At 41.4% G+C, this 20274-nt stretch overlaps 1 protein-coding gene across 1 annotated transcript in view; it reads right to left on the bottom strand.

The window, feature by feature from the left end:
* The window catches only part of LOC117427945 (huntingtin-interacting protein 1-related protein-like), a 28351-nt gene extending 8543 nt beyond the window's left edge, over positions 1-19808 (bottom strand). The window contains exons 1-17 of the mRNA XM_034046351.3: positions 19498-19808; positions 9044-9107; positions 8378-8520; positions 7737-7793; positions 7356-7436; positions 6626-6702; positions 6479-6540; positions 4662-4802; positions 4289-4346; positions 3642-3717; positions 3076-3213; positions 2727-2785; positions 2386-2458; positions 1687-1870; positions 1215-1303; positions 506-622; positions 148-249 (exon numbers count right to left, since the gene is read on the bottom strand). Coding sequence (XP_033902242.3) covers positions 148-249; positions 506-622; positions 1215-1303; positions 1687-1870; positions 2386-2458; positions 2727-2785; positions 3076-3213; positions 3642-3717; positions 4289-4346; positions 4662-4802; positions 6479-6540; positions 6626-6702; positions 7356-7436; positions 7737-7793; positions 8378-8520; positions 9044-9107; positions 19498-19593 — 1617 coding nt within the window. The 5' untranslated portion in view covers positions 19594-19808. The remainder of the gene's footprint in view (positions 1-147; positions 250-505; positions 623-1214; positions 1304-1686; positions 1871-2385; positions 2459-2726; positions 2786-3075; positions 3214-3641; positions 3718-4288; positions 4347-4661; positions 4803-6478; positions 6541-6625; positions 6703-7355; positions 7437-7736; positions 7794-8377; positions 8521-9043; positions 9108-19497) is intronic.
* Between the last annotated feature and the right edge of the window lie 466 nt (positions 19809-20274).

Below are 20274 nucleotides of genomic sequence, written 5' to 3'. Positions count from 1 at the left end.
TTCCCTCTACAAATGGACTCATACATAGCCAATCAAATTGATTTTGATTTTACTTCTATTTCACATTGTGTAAGGTAATGTGTAAGACTTCATCAGGCTCATCCCTGGCAAGCAGGAACACTAACCCCCATGTGCATCGTGCTTTACCTGCTCGGAGCTCTGCAGCGTGCTCTGAATGTGGGATAGTTCAGCCCGGCTGGCCTCCAGTTCCCTTCGGAGTCTCTCCAGCTGAACATTTTGTTCTTCAATCTGGAGCCAGAGTGAGCAGAATAAAACAAGAGAGTTAATGAGCACTCAACTTCAAACCTGGTCCAGCAAAGGCAGATTCAGATCTATACATAAACCAGGTAGGAGCTGACCAAACAAACAAACAACAGAGAACAATAACTCAATATTCTTTAGCGGTTCACATGCAATAAACAGCACAATTCATTGGCATCGAGACATTTATCTTGGTTTTCCAGTCTAGGACTGCTGCAAGGAGGGATGGATTCTGGCACCCTACCTTCATCTCGGACGCCTGTTTGACCTGCTCCACCTCGAATGCCAGCTGCTGTTTGGTTCTGGCCACCTCCTCCTGAGACTGCTGGGTCGCGCTCAGCATTTTTGAAGTGTCCGCACTCTGGAGAGACAGAAAACCTGGAGGTTTCACCTGGTTCGGGTTTGGGGAATGGAGTACTGCGTGTTGATATACAGTATACAGTACAAGTCCTAAAGCATTGAGGGAGCACAGTTTCCTATAATAATCATTTAACATTTCGAATGGTCAAACATTTCAATTCAAATCTTTTATAAATAATTTTACAATGGTATAACTTGTGTCTGCATCAATATTTTTTAAATCTGCTTCTGTTTAACTCAAAGTGCTGCGATATCTTAAAGATATCAATTTGCTAGCAAGATCAAAACGAGCTTCAGACAACTAGAAAGAGCGAGTAGCTGTGTGCAATCTGTAATTTGTGACAATCCCTCTCGGCAACAACACTGAAAAAGGTTAAGCAATAATGCCAAAACACACAATTGCTTGTCATTATAAATGTCAGTGCTGCTATTCTCACTGTGGCATGTTCTTCTGAGGGGTACTATAGGTTTAACCTTGTATAGAGAGGGTGCCACATGGAAACAGCACATTCATTCAGGGAGTTATTTAAAGAGCTTAGTTAATGATTGTTAACAGGGTAATTAAAAAGCAGCTTTGCGTTCGACAGGGTTACCTTTCTGAGGAGCTCTGCGTGGCTGCTGACCAGATCATTGTGCTTGTCCTTCAGCTTGTTGTAACGCTGCTCTGTGGCCTGGGCTCTTTCTACAATTGGAAAAAAAAAACGAGGGAATGAATCATGAAATCAGCACACCTGGGAACGGATTATTCAGTTTAAGATTGCACCACTTGCTAGAATACAATAGTAAGCTCAAGTCGGTGTCATGCAGTACATGGTGCTTCGTACAGGCCATTTAGGGAACTTTCATATTTATATCACAGAACACACTTCAAGGATACCATTTGTATATTAAAAAAAAGTCCAAATCGACAAACATTTGGGGAAAAAAAAAAGTCAAATTTCAGAGAAATGCAGCTGTTTTTAGCAATAGATGTGCAGAAAAAAGTGTAATCTATCAAATGCACAGAGTGTTAAACAGCCAGGAGTCCAGGCCGGTCTGTGTTATTGCAGGGGAGTAGGGTCTTACTCTCCGCCTCGAGGACCTGTCCCAGCTGGCTCTCCCCCTCGGCCCGCTGCCTCCGCAGGCTCTCCAGCTCCATGCGCAGCTGCTCGTTCTCCACCAGCGCCTTCTGCTTCTGCGTTCGCTGCTCCTCCAGCTCCGCCTCCAGGCTGTTGATCTGAGACTTGAGCTGAGTGATGTAGCGCTGGGCCTGTGAACAGAGGAGCGCACGTTTCAACAGGCTCATCCTAGCACTGCTACCACCACCATTATTACAACAACTAATACCAGTACTACCGATATGATGATTACCACTGTCACTACCATGACTACTAGAACTGCTCCATCTCCTCCTCCTCCCATAAAGTCTCTGATTAAGCTACTGTTAGTCTCTGCGGCAGTCGTTTTAGTTAATTCCATTAAAATCGTTAACTTGAAATGTCTGCCACTTGCTCAAGGCATTCAACTGTTTTACTGTTTGTTAAATCTGGAGGTGAGGCAAAAAAAAAAATCAATGTAATTTAATAGTGAAGAGTAGTCAGAATTATTGCAAAATGAAAGGATTTACAAACCCTTGCAGAGCTTGACGAAAGAAAGAGCATCTCCAGAAAGCATCAGGACCTCTTGTTTAATATCTGGTCTGATTGTATGTTGATTTTATTATAGATTAATATGATGCTCACTTGAATGGAAGGTTTGTAATCTCGTCAATCTCTCTCAAAGTACCTCTGATTTGATCCTCTCCAGGTCGGCTCTAAGCATCTCCACTTCTCGCTTCAGATTGTCTATTTGCACGTCCCTGTAAACAGAGGGGAGCATCAGAACAAAGGGTTTTGGTAGAACAGATATTTGAGAATCAACATTTTATTTTGCAAACCTACAACCTAACGAAACAGGGTGCAGACAGCTAGAGGAACTAGCAGAGAAGTAATACTGGGGAGGGGGTCATGTTGATTATTTCTCCATGGACTTTCTCATTTACACTAATGGACATTACCTACTGAAACAGCAAACCAAGAGCATCTTAAAAGGCAGAAGCACACAATCCGAGCCAACGCTGATCTTACCTGTCATCAAAACCGTTCGACGGAGGGCCGAAGGCCTGATCAAACATATCCACCACATTCTGGAAAATAAAAACACTACATCAAATCATATTCAAATCCATGTTGTTTACCCCATAATAAAACTTGTACTGCAGAGCAGAGTCCTGGGAGACAACTCTCCCACTGGAATGGGAGAGTTCCAGCAGGCTTGCATTTCGGATTTTCACGGATGGAAATAAGACTCCCATTGCATAGCCGTTTGATCCATTCCTGGTTTTACTAGGCGTTTATTACAGACACACCTGAGCTTGTTACACAGCTGGCTCAGCGGTTCTCAAAACACACACACGCCTCCACTATATCCACGAACCTGCTGTTGGGTTTGTGGGGCGGAGGTGACCTCTATCAGAGCCTCTGGTTCTTCATCGTCTGGCACTTCATCAGACATCACCACCACGGGCTTGACATGCTCCGCCAGCGCAGAGGCGCGCAGGAAATTAGGAGGGCTCTAGACAGAGAGGGAGAGAGGTCACTGGTGTCAGCCAAGTCTTTCTATTACATCTCAAGGTGTTCAAGAACTGGCCATTAACTACAAGCCCTGGCAAGATGAAACATCTCCAGTACAGCATCACAGTAGAGAGTCTGTTAGAACTGTTACAGTGCAAGGGTTTCATTGAATGAAAAATCAAGGACTAAAGCAGAGTAGTTTCAGGTGTAGATAGAACGTCTTATTGAGGAATAGGATTGGAATAGGGTGGGGGTGATCATTATTATTTATTACCGATATACCCTGGTGTCTGCATGTGTGACTCATGGTTCTTGGTTTTTAATACATTGTCATGTAAATCTTTTCCCTTGGATTTCAACACCACCACCATTTCCACCATCCCCATATATATGGGTAGTAATCTAGCATGCTGATCCCAGCCCTCTTACATCAGGCAGCTTTGGGATCTGGATCAGTCTCTTGAAGTACAGCATGTCTCTCGCTCGATTGAAGAAGTTTTTAAGGCTGAAACATAAAAACACGTGTTTGTGAAATACTGTAGGTATACCTGCAAATCATTTGAACTCCTGAATTACATTGTTATAAACAGTTATGGGAGTGCAGACAAATAAAATGACATTCACTTCAAGGGACACTCTCATCACTGTTATACCATGTGGCCACCCGGTGGCACTATCTGCCAAGTTCAAATCCCAATCAATCAAAGAAACTGCTGTTGCCTCAGCAACATGTAACTGATACATTCTTCATTTTCTAAATGTGCAGTCCATTCTAATTCAAGACAGTGTTCCAGACAAGCCCTTCATTGCTTCATTTAACACCTAGATTCCATTAAACAAACACAGACTTGGTTGCAACAAGGCTCTGGCTGCTCAGTTCAAGAAATAAAGACCTGCTTGGAATAGTCTGGACTAGAATGGATACAGTATATTTACAAGACTTAAACTCGGACCAAGACTGCATCTAACAGAGCGAAAACACACCTCCCTGACTTGCAGCCGTCTCGAATGCATTCATGGTTGTTCTAAAGCAAGCTATTTATAATCCCTTTTAAAGCATTAATCCTTGGACTTACCTGTGGAACTGGTCATGGAACCGCTCTCTGTGACCTTGCAATGTTTCCACTGGCAAACCTGCAATGGACACAAGCCAAAGAGCAATTGAAAGCGCAGTAGCAATGCTCTTCGTGGATAATGATCTATATCGGGGCTTAATGATGGATATCATTAAGCATGGAGGCATTCTTATCATACTGGGCACAACACCCTTTATTTTTATAATGTTGATCTCAGCTGGGTGTCTGAACACAGCACTTTTACAAACAATTCCCTCAGTGGAGAAGCAGCAGTTTGTGTTTGGTGGTCAAAGTATTTGGACAGGGCAGGCAGGCACACACAGAGCTGCCGTGCTGAGACTGACATGGCTGCGTCTCTCACAGCTCCACTCACACGCATGCAGTTTGAAGAGCAGCTTGACGATGTAGTGGTAGAGGTGACTGCAGTCCTGGATCACCTGGATCATTGGAGACAGCCTGCACTGCCCGGAGGAAGTCTGAGACACAGCGATGGAGGTGTTGAGCTGCCTGAACACTGCACACAAACACAGGGAGGAGAGATCTCAAAACGCTGCAGGGATGGAAAGAAGACTCCCACTTGCATACAAGTTCAATCCATTCCAGGTTCTTACTGTGCTTGTTACCTAGACATTGTGTCTAATCAAGCCCATCGTAAAACCTGGGCCATGTCCCTCAAAAGGGGAATGAAAACGCTTTAAATTGGATATACCAACAAGATAGAGAACTCGCAAACTCCGGTTGAGCTTGAAGTGTTGATTAAGCTGGAAGCAAGCTGTGTTTAAAGCTAAACACTTTATTTAAATGAACAACATTCCAAAGAACATGCAATTATATCTGGCACCATGTTTGACTTGTTTGACTTCATCTAGCTTTCAAAGTGGCTGCTTAATACTCACAGCACGCCTAACCAATTGACTTGAGAGGCTCAGAATTGGCTGATTTTTTAATTTTGGATTTGTAAGGGTTACCAGTTAGCTTGTTACTTAAGAGCATGTGAACCACTCACTGGCAAACACTTAAACAAAACCCACAGACATTCCTATTGACTAGATGAACGATAACAAAACTGCCAATTTAATTGCAAATTACCCAGCGGAATGGGTGGGACCTTTCATGAAAGCTTTAGTGAAGGACTGCTTTTGTTACAGGTCATTCCTTATTTATTTGACAATGTAACACTTAGCCACAAGAGGTTCCATTTTAATGATCCAACAATAACAATTCACAGGATCGTTACTGTATGTAGTAAATGCTAAGAAGTGGGTCTACAGTATAAATTCACCCTCTGGGGAATTTGGTACTTTTAGATTACAACTTCTAAAAGTACCAAGCTGTGCTTGTATATTGGCATATTTGTGCTGGTTGGACGCCTTGTAACAGGGGTGACCAAAGACCCTGAAGTAGTTAATTCTCTCATTTGACCAGTTAACCTGGAGTGGAATGACCCTCCACGACCGTGACTGACCACTCCTGCATTATAAGCCAGTATGCCAATTCCTTCATTTTTTCAGATTCACAAGCCAACATTCCAATTGGAAAGAAAGAAAAAAAAGCAGAGGCAGACAGATCCCGGCAGTGGAAGGGTTAATTGCAGAGCATGTTGTCATCGGCAGGTGGAATGGGGTGTGGTGGAACATGCTGATTGTTAATGATATCTGTGAGACAGCACTGAGGTTGACTTCCTGGTCACAGCCCCAGGGGGAAGCATGCTGCGATTGCTGCCTGGGCCTGACACTAGCAAGTAAACACACTGTACAGTACAATACCTCCCATACCACTGCACAGGACCTGAGGAAACTCACTGAATTGGGTTAAAACAATGCTGAAGATAATGGATTCGCATGCTCTACCTATTGCACCACCATGCCACTTTAACACTGAACAAGGAGAACTTGTGTCAAACCTGTTTATCAACTCAGTGCAGTCCTGAATGCAGGAGGTACACATCACAGGATAGAAATAGCACATTATAGGAGTGCGGTCCACAGAAAATAGGATCCCTATTACCTCCAGGGTTTGTTTTTGATCCAATCTCGTCTTAAATGAGATTAGCCCTTATGAGGTTCAATTGACTACTTGCTTGGAATAAAGACCTGGAATGGAAGGGATGACGAGGGGCTGAGGATTGCACCACTCAAAGAACCACAAATCTCATTAGATGCCCACAAGTTACTGGTCAGAACTACTCACCAGTCTCAGCAAGCTTCAGTTCACAGCTCAGGTAATCAAACAAGTCCACTGTAAGCTGGAAACTAGAATAAATAAATACATCAATACATCCTGTTGGAAGACTTTTGAGAGTGGAGTGTACATGCTCATGATTGCGAGTAGCCTTACACGTAATTGATGTCTGTTCCAGCAGCCTTCTCCAGCTCCTCATCCTGCATCTCCAGGTTTCCTGGGAATTGAGTGCGCTTCGAACAAACAAGGGAATAGGGAAATATGAGCTTTGTGAAGAAAAAACGACATTTTTCTTTTTGGAAGTTAGTAATGACAGTGCTATCAGCAGCAATGCTGGCAGATCTAAATCTAAACACATCAGATCCTTTAAATAGACCTGTTGTGCAACAAACCCAGCAATTCCATTCTGAATAGTGGAGCCACTATCCTACACAATATACAGGAGACCCCGACACTGATGTGATCCAGCCATCTGAAATCTCTTAGTATGAGCTGCATTACATCTGATGGAAATGATGTCACACTGAAATAAACTACACTGTCGAATTACTCTTACGTATCTATATATTATAAAAATGATAGGGTGCTAAGTGAGATACAAGCTATTTTTTTTTTACCCACTAAAGGTCACTAAAGGGGGTAACCCACTAAAATCAGCCTGAATTGGACAGCTCCCTATACAATATATATATGTGACTTGTAGTACTCAAATCATCAGATACAATGTGCAAAGACCCATTTTCTAACGCGGTTTAACAAGATATCCAACACCTGTACACTACACCAGATTCCATATCTTGACATTATTACAGACTGGTCTTCGCCCCCACTCCAACAATGTTTAATTCTTATTGTGAAATAATAAAAAAACGCTGCCGCCCTTTACCTTTGCATGGAAATTCATCTTGTTGATCAGAAGCGAGGAGTAGATCGCCACCAGCTGTCCATACTTATCATGTAAATGACCCTTGAAAAACAACATATGAAAATGCTTGGTTTGGATTTTCAGCATATGGCATTACAGCTTGTTCACTCATCACAAGAACAACTCAGTCTTCAAGAGCCATCCACACAGTTAAACCCTTAATCCCAGATGAGGTGAAATTCAAAACTCTTTCAGTGTTACTCATCTTAATAAATGCATGCCAGAGAGTGAGACAAGCAGGACCATTGAGTGCAAATCTTCAAAATGCATTATTATTTGAACCAAATCAACTTTTATAAAAACATTTCAAGGAATCAGCCATGCGGTTCGTCACTCACTCACCCACAAGCTCCCCATTTCCCGAATATTACTCTGGTGTCTCATACAGTCCTGGAGGACCTACAAATAGAGAGAATGGGACAAATGAGTTTCATATAATCTCTAGACATTCGGAGGACATCGTTGACGTCCCATTGGACACCTCAGAAGAAAGGCACTGTAAACACACCCCCATTAGAGAAGGCAATGACGGGTGCAGTTTTCTACTGTAGTTCCCATTTAAAAAGGAAGACTATACAAATCTTTAATTTTATTGAATTATTTTCTAAGGACCTCGTTTCTTAAAACCTGGAGTCAAATGCAAACACCTTTCTAGCAATCAGTCCTTGACTTTTAAAGTTGAAGAAAACACAATTTAGTAAAATGCTTCCAGCAGACTATTACAGCTAGGATCTGTGCTTTACATGGGCTGCTGTGAATGCAACAGGTGTATAAACCACTCCCTGTGTTGCTCATATACCATAAAGCTCCGTGGTGTTGATGCCAAGCTCAGAGCAGCTGCTTAACCATTGCTGGAATACAAGATCAGGGCCTGAAGTCCAGTGCAATGGGGGAGTGCAGCGCTGCAGCGCTGCTGTAAAGAACACAAATCCTAACACTGTTACGGGTATAACATCCCTGAGCACCACACATGGGTTACTCACATTGGGGTGCCCGTCACGGAGGATTTTGTGCAAGACGTGGCAGAATTTCCAGCTGATGATGGAGCTGCTGGGCAAGGGGAGGCCGATGGCGTAGGACCAGAAGGTGAAGGCGCCTTTCTCATGGTGGGTCCCCAAAATAATTCATGCAAAGGAATCAAGGAAAACCCCTTCAGTGTGAAGATGCAGTAGTACCAAGTATCGGCTCCAGGAGGGCAAGCTATATTTTTTGTAGAGTCCTCGAGGCATTTTTTCAGACTCCTATTTGTTTAAAAGGAGTAAAACACTTCGACCATAGAACACAACATACATGGTTCTGTCCCTGGGATGGAAATAAGACTCCTATTGCATAGCGGTTTCACGCATTCCAGGTTTTACTGCGAGCTTGATTAGCCACAGTGTGTATGTAACAAGCTCAGGTGTGTCTTATTAAAAACTCATAGTAAAACCAGGAATGGATGAAACTGCTATGCAATGGGAGTCTTATTTCCATCCCTGTGTTCTTAGTTTGTTCGGTTAAATACCTGGCTTCATAGAATTACAGTAGCCTATATGACAGAAATGAAACAGGCAAGATAGCAAAGAAATGTGTTTAAATGTTGCAGTTGTTGGTTAGTGTCAGGTAATAGGTTGAGCAGGACTATCTGGCATGATTGTGGAAAAGGATACTGCGTGCATGTTTCTCCTTGACAGGGGCCTCACTCGAGCTGATGGCTTTGCTGATGCTGGTGCACTGAAACAGAGAAAAAGAGCAGACTTAAGCTTCATTCACAAATCATCAGAGCGCTGTACTGTACAACACACAGTTACGGTCAAGCAGCCAGCGAGGCAGTTTCAAACCAACGTTCTGCTTTTTGTACTTTTTTTTGACACTGTACACTAAACATAAGTGGTTGATGCAATTCAGGTGGATTCCCTGGTACTTCAAAATTCTCTTAAACAAACAAAAACAAACTAACTGCTGTGGTGTGCAAGTTGATCAAATCAACCCCTGTGTGGTTACCGTTAGCTTTTTGGAATCACTGATTTATGTGGATCAGCCGATTCCTCCACTGGGAATCACCCCTCTTATACACCTCTTTAAGGAATGTGAAGAACAAGGTTTCATTTTCTGGCCTGGCACTAAAGCACCTTTCACAAGGATATAACGTGAACAGCAAACTTGAAGCTCCGGCTCAAATGACACCCTGCAGCCACTCCCTGCTTGGCACAAACACCACCTCGACTCCCAAGACACCTTTCAGGGGGCTCTGCGTTACTGCAGTGCCCTCGAGGGAGCGTGCTCAGCACGCAGCGGGAGCTTCACAAGAGGCCAAATAAAACACATCTCTCTGAATTTTATATTTACATGACACGGATTCAATTAGTTGGTGCCCCAACACATTTTCAACATGTTGTAAAAAACACCCTTAAGCAGCATTTCAACCTTATTACACCCCTGGGCTCATAAATGTTCTATCAGAAAATCTGTTACCGAGGCACTGTGTATTTTGCATTGCTGCCATTAGACATCACCCTTCTGCTCACACATAAAAAAGAAAGTGCTGTACTGTACATATTGCAAATATGCTTGTGTGCGTGCTCTAGTACACAAACCAGCAGTGAACAAATAGATCATATTAAAACATGTTATAAACGCAAAGAATCCGGCTACACGTCAGCTAAAAGCTCAATACAATAGAAACTGTGTGACAACAGCTGCTACTTTCATCCATGACATCAGTCCTTAATATAGAGCCTGACGAAGCATCCTGGTTTTGTCCAACATCCCTTACATATGCATAAATAAAGGCTGATTGTTACACAAACATGGGGCCTGGACCTGTAAATTGTGAGCTAGTGAACCAACTCCCTGACTCATTACCCAGGTTAAATACATACATATTGCACATATTCTCTGGTTCCTCCCCAGTCCTATTTTTAAAGCAGTCTGCTTTCTCCAATTTGGATTAATTTGCATGCAAGTGTCATCTGAGAAAAAAAAGGAAGGCTGGCGATACGAGGACTAGCTCCCATTCAAAAGTTTCAAATACTCGAGATATGATTATCTCAGATACCAGCCACACTAACAGGTGTGCCATTCCTGCACACACACACACACACACACACACACACACACACACACACAACATTAAAGTGAAACTTCCAGAGGTATTTGTTTATAAGGTTGGGGAGTGCTAGGGTGGGGTCTGAATGCAGTGGTGTGCCACACAGAGAGCTGTTGGGTAGGCTTGGTTCCAATGCCCTTCTTTCACCTCAATAATAACAGGTACTGGAAAACTGTACAGAGGTGTTGGACTTCGGTCACTGCACTTACAATGTTATAGGAGCTTCTGGAAACAGAAGGGTTACAAGACACATCAGGAGCAGCAGCAGCTCATACCTCTGTCCAGAGCATGTTTGCCACAATCATGACAGCTGTCATGATTTGCCACTGCGAGATGTTCTTATCAAATTTAGGGTCACTCCTCAAAGGCGTTTCGGCTTTAAGTCTTTCTCAAAGTCTTTGAAGTGTCTCACACACACACACACACACACACTTCCAACCCAGCCTAGTCTACATTTAGCACTTGAGTACAATCACAGTACAATATGAAAAACTACTGTAATCTACTTACAGTACTGCAATGCCCTTGCATCTAGAAATGTTTTTAAAAGCCAGTACAGTCATCAAAAGTAATTATACATGTTGCTAATGAATGCCATTCAAGGGCTTACTCCAGAAGAGAGGAAACTCCAGGTTCAACAGGATTAAAAACATTTAGGACGTGGCTGGAACGTCTCTCTTTGCCTGCCTGTGATTTACCCACGCCCCCTCAATGCAAGATTGCTGGATTACTTCTCCTTCTGTGTTGTATCTGATTGGCAAGGCAACTGGGTTCCTAAGTAAATGCAAACAACTTCAATTGTGTGTTGTGTGATTACTTAACATTAAACTGGTTTTGTTTTCAAACCTAAACGTGGTACTTTGCATCGCTCCATCACGCATGATAATGACAGGAAAACCAAAATCTGAGCACACACTCAAACACTGCACAACGAATGCCCAAGTATTTCTGTAGCCTTCCGTTCCTTGTGCATATACCAAACACATAAAGGTCTGTCTGACAACACAGGAAGAGTACTGGATCATAGGAATTACAGGGTTAAATACTGCTCAGAACAAGGATAAAGTTTCAACCACAAGTCCTTTATCACAACCATTACCATTTCGCCCCAGCATCAAAGCACTGCACCCAGGAAATGGATTCCGAATTCATAACGGCTTGCTTATGAATAAAGGTAATGGAAATCATCTCACAAGAAAGAGGAGGAGGAGGAGGAGGAGGAAGAGAAGGCCTGTTTGAGGAATTCTGCAGCTGGTATACCCGAGTGCATAAAGACATCATTTAGGGCCACACTCATGACCTCATTTAAGACAGTGGCTTATTGTGGCATCAATTAAAAGGAATCCAAGAGCCGGAGACACACAAGTAGAGAGATCCAATTTAATGAAGCCCTCTCTTGTGGTAGGAACCCTATCTTTGGTTCATTAATATATCAAACCGGCCCTGGCAAATGCTAAAAAAAAAACAAAAAGCTCCAGTCTGATAAGGAGTTATTGTACCAGGAGGGCATCAGCTCTGGTTACTGAAGCAGCACAGAGAGCCACAGCATGCAGTGCCTGGCACCACAGTCCGTGCATGCGCCTCTTGTATAGAAGTTGCAGGGGGGGGGGTGAAATGATAATGAATTTCAACTGCACTTTTGCCTGCGTCTTGAGATTTACAGATCAGCCCTTAAATGTTCAAAAGCAATCTGATTTTACAGTCAATTCAGGCAATTACAATACAGCACAATGATAATTTGCTACATGATTTTATAGTGAGATTGATTAAGGTTAACCAGCAAGCTAATGACCTTTATTCTAGTCTCAATTCTATTCTATTCCATTCTATTCTATTGCAGCTGAAGCACAGCGATGGCATTGTTTGACTGACCTGCAGCTGGCAGAGCTCATGTCCTTCAAATAAAGAATGGATTTCAGAGTCCATTAAGATCCTTACATCTACCTCCTTGGAGAAATACAGTATGAATTTTGATATTGATCATATGATGAAATGGATAAACTAGCAGCATCAGCCCCATTAAATGAATAAATGGGTCAGGCAAGGTCACATGTTTGCACATAATGGAAAAGCAACAAAATCGAGAATACACTTTCACCAGCACACTCACACATGGATGGATAACGTTTCAAAAACAGAAAGCAATACAAGCCTCAGTGCTTACCACCTCGTCCCGGGTTTTGCACAGAGACTCCCTTCTTTTTGAGATCATCAGATAGCCGTGTGCTGTGTCCCAGTCGGAGGTGACAGCGATCCAGACTGAATGCTGCTGTATACATCAGGCACCTGTTTATGCTCCTTCTTATCAGCTTATTTCAACAGAGATGTGAGGGCTAGCCTCCAAGGTCACATAGAGTACAGCACAAAATAAGGTCTTTGGTTTAAAAAGGAAATATTGGATTAAAGAGAGACCCATAAAAGGTAGAAGTACAGCAGCTTTTTAAACACACACACATCAGCATACAGAATAACTGCAATGAGAATGGATTCATAAAGCATGGCATTCTGTTGAATGCAAATGACTACCAATGCACCAATAGTATCAGCTCACAACACTTGTTTCCTTTCCAGACCCAATCAAACCACAATAACATTTCATAAATCAGAACAATAAAACTAGGAGGGATTGTTCAGCTCCTTGCCACACATGCACACCACTGAACTCATTTCAATCTAATTTCATAGGGCAGACTGCATTGTTTGTGTTTAGATGTTTCTACTACATCTAGTCCAGGCATTTCTAACACTCAGCATAAAAAGGTTCTCAGGTGTACATTACATCTCCTCCTACTCCAAGACTGAAGTCGTGAATTGGGATAGCTTTCTTTAGCACTTAGATTCAATTCCATTTAAATTTTCAAACCCTTAAAAAAGGACCTGCGTGCAGAAACTTGTATTTTATGGACATTTGTTCATGAAATTAGCTTAATAAATTCAAACCAAATCTATTTAATCCAAGATTTAATTCACAACTGTCCTGAAACTATTTAACAAATTATAACCTCCATAATGATACAGTACTACTACTATTATTATTATTATTTGTTTATTTAGCAGACGCCTTTATCCAAGGCGACTTACAGAGACTAGGGCGTGTGAACTATGCATCAGCTGCAGAGTCACTTACAACTACGCCTCACCCGAAAGACGGAGCACAAGGAGGTTAAGTGACTTGCTCAGGGTCACACAATGAGTCAGTGGCTGAGGTGGGATTTGAACCGGGGACCACCTGGTTCCAAGCCCTTTTCTTTAACCACTGGACCACACAGCCTACTAGACTAATAATAACAATACCAAATACATTAAACTCTGCTAAAAACAACTTCTGAACTTATCAAAAGACCACGGTGAGCCTGAAACTCGGTGTACTTTAATATTGTCTGCACAGAGCAGGCAACGTGATGAATTCCAGGAAGAGGGAGGGGTGCTTTATCCAGCTGCTGTACAATAGCATCTACTGTGTGCCTAGTACACACACACACAAACACACACACGTACACACACACACACACAGTATCGCCAGTACAAAGACGCATTTTAATGAATTAAAATAACAGGCAGCCCCGACCATTGGAAGGCTGAATAGAAGTCCCTCATTGTATTAAGAGCCAGGTTTAACACCTCCTGCTCAGTCAGCAGCCCTGCTGTTGATGCAGGAGGGGTGCAATGCTCTGCCCTTCCATTAGCACACAGTGGCTGGTTTGTTATGGTGTACACTGGAGCGGAGGGGAAACACGAGATGAGTAACTTACACTATTCTGAATTATTCTTGTGTTTACTGCCTTACAGGGCTTCTGTGAATGGTATCATTTCTGACTAATACACCTTTGCTGTATAAGTATTCTCTCCGCTACTTTGCTATACTTTCAGGCTTTACAAGCAGGCCGTCTGAATACGCAAAATCTGCATCACTAGTTCAAAAGAACCAACCACACACATGCTGAACTGGCTAGTCAAGGTTGCCAAACTGGGGGCTTCCTGAAAAGAGAACAGTACAGAACTGAGGATTGAGCAGAGCAGGAACACAGACTGCAGTAGAAATGACAACGGAATAGTAAACGGTAAAAATAAAAGGATTTTGAACTGCTGAAAGACAGATAACATGTACAGGTATATAAGCAGACCCGTCGACAGTGTTAATATGGTTACCTGTAGTGATCCGGGCTACTCTATTAAACAGTAACTCTTTCGCCTACGCCTATAACCTTGATGTGTCCTTTGACTTTCTGCAAACACGGGAGAGCTTTCAGAGTGGGTGGTGGTAGCTATACAGAAGCTGGTTTATATTTCCTGAAGAGAAAGAAACAACAAGGGAAAGGGAAATCTCACCGAGCCATTTCCAAAACTGGGACACACACACACACACAAATCAGTTATTAGGAAGATTTCAAAAAAACCCTTTAACCTTGCTCTATTAATGAAAAGATAACATGGATTTAGAGTCCATTTGGAATGTATTTGTAGACAGCATTCTATACAGAGTAGTAGCTGTACATCTGCACCACTCTACAAGTGTTTGCAACATTTATTTAAACGGAAGCACAAAAATGGCACTTTATAATTCAGCAATATATAATTAGATGTAAACAGGCCAAATTCACTAAATAAATGTACTTCAACAGGGAGGTCAGACTGAAGATCAGTATTTACAGGTTTTATTACGATGCCTGTATATTAGCAGTATGTGCGACTGTGGACCATTTTGCATTGGGCACTTTACTGTACATGCAAGAGCAATAGCAGTAACTGTATTATGTCTTAATGCTAGCAAAGCACTCAGTTAGCCCAGTGTCTTCTTAAGGAACACCCGGTTCTGCTGTGGAGGATTTTGTCAAGCAAGTGTCTTCATGCCAGCGCAGTTAGCTTCTCTAGCACATCAGTGCCAGTCACAGGGTTAGAAGCAGTCTGTGAATACCATGATCCCATAGAACCAGCGGCAGCACAGGATTCCAAAAGCATGCATGCATACATTAATTCAGTCAGTCAGTCAGTCATTCTTCCACTCTGAAACACTCCAATCCAAGAGCCATGCTGTTGCTATGGTTAAGTAAGTATAGACTGCATCAGTCTGTGTTTAAAATACCAGCCAGTATAGTGCTTCCTGCCACAGGTACATCAGCACTCCCTAGTAAATGAATGAATTAAAATTGGAAAACAAAAATGTTGACTGCAAGAAAGACATTGCAGAACTAAACTAAAACAAGACATTGCAGCTGTAAGTGGAGCTAATTCTACCTCAGCACATTGGAAAGACAACACGGGAAGAGTCATTGCAATGCAGCTCTGATTCAGCTACAATCATTAGTCACTGGTGGGACTCTCCCAGTACAACTCACTCTCATTACAAAAGTGACTGGATACAATGCTGAGACAATCAGCTGCTTCCCAGCACCACTGTGTCAGGCTAATGCTGCTTCATTCAGCCTCGGTCACCAACATCAACATTTGAAAAAGCAAACGTGACAAAGAGAATTGGACTAAATGTGTCCTTCAGTCTTCATTACCTGTAGAGAAATAATAGCAACAGCGTTTACAACTCAAACAATAAAGCTTTGAAATCGAACCAGAATCCTGAGGGAGCACACTGCATTGGAGGGAACCAAAATAAGAGAACAGCATTGAGACAGATCTAGTTCTAGCCCTTGGTGTGGACTGACTGATCAATAGTTCTCAGAGCACAGATGGAATAAATGTGAAAGGCTGTCAAGAGTGCAAGGACGGTGTGTGATCAACAGTAAAGCACACCATCACTCACTACAGTGGAAGGGGTTTGTATTACTTTACATGACCTGTCTAAGGTTAGAAACTGACACCAGCACTGCTCCGAGACCTGGGATTCAGAACCTCCCTAGTTTAGTTATTGAAGTGACCACTAGGATCTCGAAATCTGACCAATCAGGCCCCTGCTGCTTAATCTGTCCTGCACTGTTTGCACTTATTGCTGCACGAAGACATCTCGCCCGAATCTGCAGGATTACGATGCAGAGATATCCGTGCAGCAATCATTGAGGAGCAAATTATATAACAGGTGCCTGGTTGATCAAACGCCTTGTAACTGACAGTTATCTTTACAAAAGGCACACATTTAATTGACTGCTTATCAAACAAGCAATAAGAGTTACAGAACCCGGAACGTCCCGTTATCACAAAGGTTCTCGATGTCTATCAGAAAGAGATACTGTAGCAGACTCTGATGCCTATGCGATTATGACATACTGAACAATACCGGATTCAGAATTAAAGAAATCTTATCCAACAGGTTAGAAACTAATTTTAGTATTTGTATACTTTACGCTGCAATGTTTGACGCTTGTGTTTGTTAGGTGCCTAAAGTAAATTATAGCACAAATGTGTCTCATCCATAATTATTACACATTTGTTTTTACACTACAAAGTCACATTCTATAATGTTTTGCCGAGTCATTCAGCTTCACTGTATACACATACAGTTGTGCTTATCTATTAGTCATTATAAGAGTTGTTGCCCATATGGATTTAAAATAGTTGTGATTTATTTAAAATATAGTTGTTTCCTTTCATGAAAATATCAGTTGAGTCAAGCAATGAGAAAAAAAACCCTTTACCATAAATCACACACTACAGTTGGTCGGCCCATGCTGGTCCAGTTTTACTAGTATGCTACAGCTAGTATGCTTTCAGAGGATTACTAATTCCTAACTTCTCTAATGCACTGCAAGTGACTGAGAAAGAGAATGTGTCCTGCCGTGTCCAATTTAAACAGAAGCTAAAAGACTCCTAAATGTATGTTATATAAATGAACTCATTTAATCATTAGCATTTTGCTTTGTAATGTTATCTTGACTAAAGTGGCATTATTACCTGCTTCCACCTGTCAAGTTCATTGCAGTATATGCTACCACTATTGATATTGTCTTGGAGGAGTAATTACAGTAACAAATATGCTGTGAAACTCAAAAGGTGGAGAGGTAGAAACAGACTGAAAAGCCCTGTAAAATAAAGATCGCTGGCTCTTTTCATTTGAGTGGTAAATAATAGCTTTGAAAGCATGCATTTCATTCAACCTGACCTTCGCAGAGGTAATACAGTACGTTCACACTTAAATGACAATTCCAGTGGAAAAGCCCTGAAAGAACAAGCTAAACTCAGAGCATGAACCACAGGGACACCAGCACCAATCCAAGCTGTTAACATTCTGCAATTCAGTCCTGGATTTATAGTGAAATATACCGTCAATTAAAAAACAATTAATAAAAGAAAATATTGATAAATGCTCCTTTTTAACATAAGTTTGAAAACAGTCAATATGTTACAATATGTAAATCATCACTAAAGTGTATAATATATATTACATACGCAAATCATTAAATAAGCCCATTCATAAATGCTGTATATCCAAATAATTTCTAAAATAACTGTCCCTATTAAAGCAGTTAGCCTATAGTTTATGTTATACAATACTATTTTGCTAAATAATGTATTGCCTTGGACCATATATTATTAGTTTCTGGTTTCCTGTAGCAATAAATGTTTTTTTTCCAATATATACAGTAGTATCATATAGAAAATGTGTCCACGGTGCTATCAAAGGAATATCTTCCAATTCGAACTCTGAACTGAACGGTAGTTTTGTGATATGGTCCAATGTCCTCTGTGGTCCAGGGTGAGGACACCAACTCCATTTCATTAATCACCTGAACCAGATTCACAGCTAGATCTCCTAGCGAGGTAAAAGACTGGTGAACTAGACCACTGCGCCCCCTAGCTCACAGACTTCTTTCTTATGAGGAATGTTTGGCATATTTAAATTCAAACCGTCGGTTCTAGAATGATGGTTCAAACAGCAAAGCGGTCACAGCAGTTATACAATTACACCCAGGTGGGACTTCAAAGAAACAGTGGTTTGCAGGTCCCACACAGGCAGGTGTGAATGAACTTTATTGCCAGTAAGCCTGTTGGGTGTGTTTATTTAGCTGTCATTTGTTTCTACTATAAACGCCAATATATAGTATCCTATTGCAGCAGGTGGGCGATAACATCACGCCGTTTTTTGTTTGTTTTTTTCAATGAGCTGGACTTTTTTTTCCTGCTAGATAACCAACTTTGGGAAATGTAAGCAAACATAACTGTTGAAAATAACGAGGAAAATGCAGTATAAAGTCGCCAACACACTGTACTTGTGGAATATATATATATATATATATATATATATATATATATATGTAATTAATCTGTTGCTCTATATGTGTGCGTTAAACTAACATTTTACCTGGAGATTTGTATTTTACAAAATGAGCACGCCTCGCTTACTCCACAGAGAAAGCATTTACTGCTTTGTATGTATGTATGTGTGTATGTATGTATGTATGTGTGTATACCCTCCGATTCAACCCGCAAGTTAAAGGTTGGGGCAACAGGTGGTGTTGCAATCTACAGTTGAGAAAAACTAACAGTTGCATCGCCTTTTTTTAAAAAAAAATCATAATGTGTAGTGTTAATTTACTGTTGAATAAAGTACGTTTGGTATTAATGAAAAACACAAATCGTATATATTAGTACACTTTAGAACTATTTACTAAAACGTTTCTGTGTTTGGCTAATTGGTGTACTAATTCATTGTCACAATATCTATCATTCACAGGAGCTCCATGTTCACTCAGCTAGACAGAGTTGCTACTAATTTAGACATTGGTTCTGATAAACCCACTTAGAATATATATATATATATATATCACGTTTCAACACAAACGGTTTGAAAGTTATACATTTTGCCCAATACAACGTAATTATCATCCGATTTCAAACACTGCTAACTTCTCACTTGAGTTGCAATAACAAGCCGGACCTGTACCCGCTTTCCTTGTTACAAGCTGCCAACGAGGACATTGTTGATTTAAATGCGACTGCTTTTCAAAGGCCTTTTACTTGTGGCACACAAATTCACAAGAGCGTATTAAACCATTAAAAAAACAGCAATTTAAAACGGAACACTGGCAACAACATACAATAAAGATTATAACCTCATCGTTACCGTACCTGCACCTTGTCAAATTGCTCCCTCTCAGCTTCCAAAGTGTTCGTTGATCTCCGGTTCAGTACCTTAGAAGGCACCTGTCTTATTGTGTTAATCATCCAGGCGGTTTAAATTTGTTTTTTTTTTATTATTGTTATTAAATCCCTCTTTGAAAAAAATTCAGGAAACGCTAATTAATCCAGTACGGGCGTTGAGTGAAAACGCCAGCTCTGAGTGAAGCGCTTGCTATTCAGTCTCGTATGAAAACATGACATTTGCGAGCGAGGCAGGAGATTCAGCAGCGGCACAGGGCTGAGGCGAGTGCAGTAGCATCATGGGAGAAGAAGAATGGGTGGTGTTGTGTATGTTTTAATACGTGGATCCCAGCCCAGGTTGCACGGAACACGCATAGCAACGAGCTGTGTGGAATCAGAGAGCTGAGTTATAAAGGTCATCTTGAACGATTCTAAACCCGTATCTCCAAGCCCCTGCACGATACGACACCGCACTATTAGGAGCCTCTTGTTTGTTGATATTAATGTGTATGCGTAACAACGTGCTTTATTTATTCAACTTAATTTTAAAAAGAATCTGGAACTCAAAACACAACCCCATGCACAAAACAAAACAAATATAATTACATTAACAATAATACATGTTTTTAAGGCACTAGTATTTTGTGAGAGCTATATTATTGTTTATAGTTACAGTGTTTGAAAACATTTTCATTAAACATCTGAAACCAAGCTGCCCCAGCCCCTTTCTAAATGGGTACTGATTTAATCACATGCCATCCTGTC

This window comes from Acipenser ruthenus, chromosome 21, assembly GCF_902713425.1.
Source record: "Acipenser ruthenus chromosome 21, fAciRut3.2 maternal haplotype, whole genome shotgun sequence".
Taxonomy (NCBI): domain Eukaryota; kingdom Metazoa; phylum Chordata; class Actinopteri; order Acipenseriformes; family Acipenseridae; genus Acipenser; species Acipenser ruthenus.
This window is presented reverse-complemented; position numbering and strand designations above follow the sequence as displayed.